This window comes from Propithecus coquereli, unplaced genomic scaffold, assembly GCF_000956105.1.
Source record: "Propithecus coquereli isolate 6110/MARCELLA unplaced genomic scaffold, Pcoq_1.0 Scaffold37, whole genome shotgun sequence".
NCBI classification, from domain to species: domain Eukaryota; kingdom Metazoa; phylum Chordata; class Mammalia; order Primates; family Indriidae; genus Propithecus; species Propithecus coquereli.
The window spans coordinates 113,264-120,663 of record NW_012149396.1 but is presented as its reverse complement, the minus strand read 5'-3'; the positions used below and the strand labels follow the sequence as shown (position 1 = coordinate 120,663).

The window sequence follows — 7,400 nt, the reverse complement described above, 5'->3', positions numbered from 1 at the left end:
GATCAAGGTGCAATGCAGCAAGACAAAGTTTATCGGGGTTCTAGGAATTGCAATTCAGGAGTTATAGATTCAGCTAGAGGCCAAATTGTGTTCCAGAGACAGAGAGGAAAGCAGGAGTTTTTAAGAGAAGTAAAAAAGATGCTAAGGGTCATTACATGAGTTGTTTTTAAGGAATTGCCATTGATGGAGGTGGCTGGCCAGCACATGAGTCCATAGTTCACTGGCCATTGTTGAGGAGATGCAGCACTAGTGAAATTCAGCTGTTTTCCAGGGTGGTATGGTCCTTATAGTTTGGCCCAGTTCAAGGGTTCAAGGCAAGTTCGTTTTGTGTGTGTATGTGTGTGTGTGTGTGTGTGCATGTGTGTGTGTGTGTGTGTGTTGCAAGTTTGCAGGAAGTGCAGACAGTCCTTCTTAGAATGGCTTCTGGACTCCATTTCAGACTCAGAACCACAGTTAACACCATTTCATATACCACGTTTTGATGCAGGAGGTGTCCTACTGAAGGTAGGAAAGCCCCCTTGAACTTGACAAGTGGGTTTTTGGCTTTGCATAGGGGAGAATTTAAGTGGGAGCGAATTAGCAACAGGGAAGTTTATTGTGATAAAGACATACAATAGATCCTACTCCGTAGATCTCAAGCTGGGGGCGAGGGGAACCCTTATTGGGCAATGCTAAAGTTTTTTAAATGTTCAAAAACCTGGTGGGATGTAGGTGACCAGCATTGTCTTATGGTCAGGCCATAAAGGTTAATCATACACTGCTGTCATAGAAAGGTAAGCACAGTTTGTAAGGCATCCAGTGTAGTAATTTATCCATCTTCGGAGGGTCACGGCTTGTAACCCGCTGGTGACTTCCTTGTTCAGGGTGGTTAGGGGCTGGTATTGGTTAAAATGGCTGCATTCAGGCTCTCTCGACCTTCTTTTTCTGCCTTATCCCTGCATTAATTTCACAAGAAATAATCAGGGATGAGCATATAGATCTATGTTTAAGGATGTTCCATGGAACTTTATTAGAATAACATTTGAAAATGTCGTAAACGTTCAACAGTAAAAGAATGGAGAAGTAAACGGTGCTATGCTGTTAGGTTTATCATGCAGCTTACAAAACTAAATTTTGAAATTAGTTTAAGAATTGTCTTTAAACAAAAATAAAATAAATAAAAGCTGAACAGTGCCAGGTCCGGCTGAGAAACGGACAGGAGAGTCGGAAAGAGTGGTGGCAGGTGAAGTCGGGGTACAGCGGAGACTGGTTTCTTTCACGGCGCAAAGCACACAGCCTGCCGGCGCCCCATTAACACGTATGGAAGGGGAAAGTGATTGAACGGAATAACGAATGAGATTTGATCCAGGTAATGTTTCGGGACCGGCCGTTTTCCGCGTGAACCTCTCTGGAGGATGATTGGCCCATGTACGGAATCGACTTCCAAGATGGCGACGCCCACGTGGAAGCCGTTACTAGGACGCCGCCATGTGTCGCCTGGGAACGTACGGCTTCGGCTCCGTCACGGAATCAAATTCCACGATGACGGCATCTGCGAGGAAGTAGCGCAGTAGGTGCGGCCATGTTGCCTGTAACTTCGAGGCCGTACAAGCGTCACCGTACGGACTCTACTGACAAGGTGGCGGCGCCCTCAGAAAACTGCGTACAGGCGCGGCCATATTCCTAGCGAACGTATGGATTCGGCCACCATACGGACTCGATAGTCAAGATGGCGGCGCCTGAAGCACATTCGGGGGCTCTAGGGGAGCGACCTACTTGTTTGCTGCGGAGCCGACGCACGGAGCCTGCGCAATAGGAGTACGGTGCCTGGGAGGCGTGACCTGGAGCGGAAGTAGTGGGCGCCTTTGCAACCGCCGCAGACGCCGCGGAGTGGTCTCAGAAGATTCCCGGGTCTGTGGCGGGGGGCGCGAGGGAGTGCGCTGGCGGCGGAGATATGGTGAGTACGGGGTCCGGGGAAGGCTTTGGCGTTGGAGGTGTGTAGGGCTGGGAACAGTGGGGTCTGTTGGCGGACGCTCGGGGGGTCTGTGATGAGCCGAAGCCGGAGTCTGAGGGCAGAATGGTGGGGTCTGTGGTGAGCCACCTCGGAGTTCTGTGATGAGCCATTATGGAGTCCGCAGTAGAAGTTTCGTGGGGACTCCAGATGGCAATTCCGTGGAAAACCGTGATGGGGAGTTCTGTGGGCAGAGGGATACGCGGTTTGTGAAAAGCCGTATTGGGCGGTCTGTAGTGAGCGGGATGCGGAGTCTCTCAGGGGATCCGGGGACAACCGTGGTCGGGGGTGGGACGGGGGGTGGGGCTGGGGGCGAAACTAACGAGGGAGCTGTGGAGCCCCGTGGCGGGAAGTCTGCGGAATCTGTGCGAAGCCCCGCTCGGGCTCTGTGAGGAGCCGCGGTGGGGCAGCGTGTGGCGAGCGGTGGAGTGTTTGCGTGAGCCGTGTGCGGGTGCGGATAGTGACTGGGTGTCGGTGAGTGATGGGAGGTCCGGGCCGGAGCGATGGGGATTTATAAGCCGAGTAATGGGATGATAGAGGTGAGCGATGGGGTCTGTGGAGCCTGTGATGGGTAGATTTATGGGGAGCCGTGATGAGAAGGCTTCAGGCAGTGTGTGAGTCTGTGCTGAACCCTGATGGAGCCGTAATGGAGGGATGAGCTGCCACAACGGGGTGTCTCACAGGAGGGAGATGGTTCAGACCCAGAGCCTCCAGATGCTGGGGAGGACAGCAAGTCGGAGAATGGGGAGAACGCACCCATCTACTGCATCTGCCGCAAACCAGACATCAACTGCTTCATGATGTGAGCCAGGGAGAGGTGGAGGGGGTGGGGGGGGTGACACCTGGCAAGTTTGGGTGAAGCCAGTGGGGCATGCCCCTCACATCTTCAACACCTGCTCCATCCTCTGCAGCGGCTGTGACAACTGCAATGAGTGGTTCCATGGGGATTGCATCCGGATCACTGAGAAGATGGCCAAGGCCATCCGGGAGTGGTACTGTCGGGAGTGCCGAGGTGAGGGGGGTGGGATGGACAAGAAAGAGAAGCCATAATAGGGTGGTCAAGGGAGTAGTGATACATGTCTGTGGGCAGAGCGATTGTGGGTCTGGTGAGCTAGAATGGGCACTCCATTGTGAGAGGTAACAGGATCCTACAGGAAGGGTCAGCTCTGCCGTTGAGCTAGGGGGCCAGGTGGGTGGAACAGTAAGAGAGAAAACAGGAAGAAAGAGGTTCTGGGACCATTTAGGCCTGCCACTGCTCACCTACCTTGGCCCCATTCTCTGCCCCACAGAGAAAGACCCCAAGTTGGAGATACGCTATCGGCACAAGAAATCACGCGAGCGGGATGGCAATGAGCGGGACAGCAGTGAGCCCCGGGATGAGGGTGGAGGGCGCAAGAGGCCTGTCTCAGATCCGGACCTGCAGCGCCGGGCGGGGTCAGGGACAGGGGTTGGGGCCATGCTTGCTCGGGGCTCTGCTTCGCCCCATAAATCCTCTCCACAGCCCTTGGCGGCCACACCCAGCCAGGTGAGTGGCTGTAGTGATTGGAATGTATAAAGTAGTTCTATCTTGGTCCTCGCCTGGGTCCCTGATTTCTCTTCTGGGCACTTTTCTTCAGCATCACCAGCAGCAGCAGCAGATCAAACGGTCAGCCCGCATGTGTGGCGAGTGTGAGGCATGCCGGCGCACTGAGGACTGTGGCCACTGTGACTTCTGTCGGGACATGAAGAAATTTGGGGGCCCCAACAAGATCCGGCAGAAGTGCCGGCTACGCCAGTGCCAGCTGCGGGCCCGGGTGAGCATGGGCAGAGCTGGGTAGGATCAGGAGGAGGGGGCAGTCCATGAAGGGCTGGTTAAGGCTAGGCATGAATGGGCCAGGTGCGGTGGGGCCTGATTATCACAGATGGTTGGGAAGGGGCCTGGCATGTCCAGATGAATGGGACATGACCAGGTATGCTGGGCTGGCAGGAGAACCCCCAACCCTGGGTGGGGCCAAGTATTTCTGGGTGATCAGGCATGTCAGTGCAGATCAGGCAGGGCTGAGCATGTCCTGGTGGTGAGGGGTAGGGGGCAGGTGTGTCTGAGGAGGCAAGGCCAGGTGGGCAGGGCTAGGGCAAGGCCACCCTCCATCCACCTGGGGCTGACCTGGGCCTTCCTCCTGCCGGCACAGGAATCGTACAAGTACTTCCCTTCCTCGGTGAGTCCAGCCCCCCAGGGCGGGGCGGGGCATGCGGGCAGGGCGGTCAGGGCCAGTCCTGAGATTCTGCCCCGCAGCTCTCGCCGGTGACACCCTCAGAGTCCCTGCCAAGGCCCCGCCGGCCACTGCCCACCCAACAGCAGCCACAGCCATCACAGAAGCTGGGGCGCATTCGTGAAGATGAGGGGGCAGTGGCATCATCAGCAGTCAAGGAGCCACCTGAGGCTACGGCCACACCTGAGCCACTCTCTGATGAGGACCTACCACTGGATCCTGACCTGTACCAGGACTTCTGTGCAGGGGCCTTTGATGACCATGGCTTGGTGAGCAGGCAAGAGTATCCCATGGTGGAAGGGTGGAGGTTACAGAAGCAGAGAGAATCCCTAATGAGGAGAGAGGAGGCAGGGTATGGAAGGCTGATTTGGGAAATGAGAAGGTGGTGGGCTGTCATGAGTGGGGCTCGTGGGTCAGTGCATGCCCTGCTTGCAGCCCTGGATGAGTGACACAGAAGAGTCACCATTCCTGGATCCCGCCTTGCGGAAGAGGGCAGTGAAAGTGAAGCATGTGAAGCGGCGAGAGAAGAAATCTGAGAAGAAGGTGATGGAGAGGGTAAAATGGGTATGGGAAGGCAGAGGACGGGTGGAGAGGGAGAGGTGGAGGTCAGGGCCTAAACAGGGCAAGAGCCAGAAAGGGCTGGAATGGAGGGGGAGACAAGTCTGGGGCTGACTTCCACTCCGCCTTGATCTGACTTGTCTTGTCCCGTAGAAGGAGGAGAGATACAAGCGGCATCGGCAGAAGCAGAAGCACAAGGACAAATGGAAACACCCAGAGAGGGCGGATGTCAAGGACCCTGCATCGCTGCCGCAGTGCCTGGGGCCTGGCTGTGTGCGCCCTGCCCAGCCCAGCTCCAAGTATTGCTCGGATGACTGCGGCATGAAGCTGGCAGCCAAGTGAGTCACTCTTGGGGGTTTAAGGGAGTCAGGAAGTACAGGGTAGGGCAGAGCCCTCTGTATGTCTGCCAGTCAATCACCTGTTCACCATTCAATCAACCAAATACCCACATATCTATCTACCCACTCACCCATCCATGTTGCTCTCATCTGTCCACTTGGCCATCCATCCACCATTCAGCCATCTAGTCACCTATTTACTTACCCTTTCACCATTTAGTCATGCATCCATTTGCCATCCTTTGATCACCCCACTTACTCATCTTGTTGCTTGCCACCTTCCCTGCCTGCACCATACCCACTGTCTCCCTGCAGCCGCATCTATGAGATCCTCCCCCAGCGCATCCAGCAGTGGCAACAGAGCCCCTGCATTGCTGAAGAGCATGGCAAGAAGCTGCTCGAACGCATTCGTCGTGAGCAGCAGAGTGCCCGCACCCGCCTTCAGGAAATGGAGCGCCGATTCCATGAACTTGAGGCCATCATTGTTCGTGCCAAGCAGCAGGCTGTGCGTGAGGATGAGGAGGTGAGCAAGCAGGGGCATGGCAAGGCAGGGCCCAGCACCTGGTCTCTCCTGGCCTCATCGCTCTTTCCACCCCACACAGAGCAACGAGGGTGACAGTGATGACACAGACTTGCAGATCTTCTGCGTCTCCTGCGGGCACCCCATCAACCCACGTGTTGCCTTGCGCCACATGGAGCGCTGCTACGCCAAGGTCAGGGTGTCAGCCTAAGGGGGTGGACGATGTGGGAATATCAGTGGGCCAGTGGGGGACAGATATGTTGTCCGGGTGGTGTCTTGGGCCAGTGTGCAGCACACATCCACAGTTCCCTCCATTTGTGCTCATCCCTCCAGTATGAGAGCCAGACGTCCTTTGGGTCCATGTACCCCACACGCATTGAAGGGTAAGTGAGGGTGCCACGCAGAGTTAGGGGAGTTAAGGCTGGGGTCAGAAGTGGAGTGTGTATGGAGCGGGGGCAGAATATGGGCATGGGCAAGGATAAGAGGGCCTCCTTCCTACTCTCCCTCCACTACCCTCTCTCTACTCCAAACCCCCAGGGCCACACGACTCTTCTGTGATGTCTACAATCCTCAGAGCAAAACATACTGTAAGCGGCTCCAGGTGCTGTGCCCTGAGCACTCACGGGACCCCAAAGTAAGGTTTTTCCTCAACTCCCCAGACTCTGTCCCTCCTCTCTGTCCCTCCTCATCCTTTCCTTCCTCCTTCTCTTTTTCCTACCTGACCACGTCCATTTCTCTCATTTTCCCTGCTTTCTCGCCCTTTGTTCTTTTCCCTTTTCCTAGCTCATCACCTCCTATTCCTCCCCCTTTCCCTGTTTGTTCACCCTCCATTCCCCCTATTTTCCATGCCTCTTCACTGTCCCCTGAACTCTCCATTCCTTCCCTTCTCCCTCCCTGAGCACCTATTCCTATTTTCCTCCCTCACCACTTTTGTTCATCCTCATTCCTGGTTTCCCTGCAGGTGCCAGCCGATGAGGTGTGCGGGTGCCCCCTTGTACGCGATGTCTTTGAGCTTACAGGTGACTTCTGCCGCCTGCCCAAGCGCCAGTGCAATCGCCATTACTGCTGGGAGAAGTTGCGGCGTGCTGAAGTGGACTTGGAGCGCGTGCGTGTGGTAGGTTTTGATGCTGGATGTAGCCAGGGTCAGTCAGGTGGGGCTTCAGGAGCCCCTTCTCATGGCGCCATCCACTCCTTTGGCAGTGGTACAAGCTGGATGAGCTGTTTGAGCAGGAGCGCAATGTGCGTACAGCCATGACAAACCGGGCAGGATTACTGGCCCTGATGCTGCACCAGACAATCCAGCATGACCCACTCACTACCGACCTGCGCTCCAGTGCTGACCGCTGAGCCTCACCGGCCCACATCACCCCCACACCCTGCATTCCAGTTGGGGAAGCTGCCCTGAGCCTCCCGTGTGTCTGTTCCTTCTTCATCTGTTCATGTTCTTTAATTCTCTCTGTGCCCATCCACCATTTGACTGGCCATCTACTCTTACCAGAGAGTCTCAAAATTTCCCTCTGTTTCTCCATTTTCTGTGCCGGGGTGGGACTGTGGAGTCTACTCCCTCCTCCCTGGATTTTGTTAATAAAATTTTGAAGAAGAAAGGACGATAACTTCTGATGGTCTCTACGCTTGCTCCAGTTGCAACTGTGTTCCCAAACCCCCCTGGATAAGATGGGCGGTGGCACACCTGTACCCCGAAGGGGCTGCAGTGCATGCACAGGCTGTGAGTATATAGTCAGCAC

General features: G+C 55.4%; 1 protein-coding gene across 1 annotated transcript; it reads left to right on the top strand.

Moving 5' to 3' along the window:
• Window positions 1–1,205: 1,205 nt before the first annotated feature.
• On the top strand, window positions 1,206–7,255 carry CXXC1 (CXXC finger protein 1). Its single transcript, XM_012651782.1, has 15 exons — window positions 1,206–1,936; window positions 2,674–2,792; window positions 2,902–3,002; window positions 3,280–3,515; window positions 3,607–3,783; window positions 4,159–4,185; window positions 4,263–4,508; window positions 4,675–4,782; window positions 4,951–5,135; window positions 5,451–5,658; window positions 5,738–5,848; window positions 5,989–6,038; window positions 6,193–6,289; window positions 6,617–6,769; window positions 6,856–7,255. Exons 1-15 carry the CDS (start codon window positions 1,934–1,936, stop codon window positions 7,000–7,002), a joined length of 1,968 nt encoding a protein of 655 aa, XP_012507236.1. The 5' UTR covers window positions 1,206–1,933; the 3' UTR covers window positions 7,003–7,255.
• Window positions 7,256–7,400: the final 145 nt, after the last annotated feature.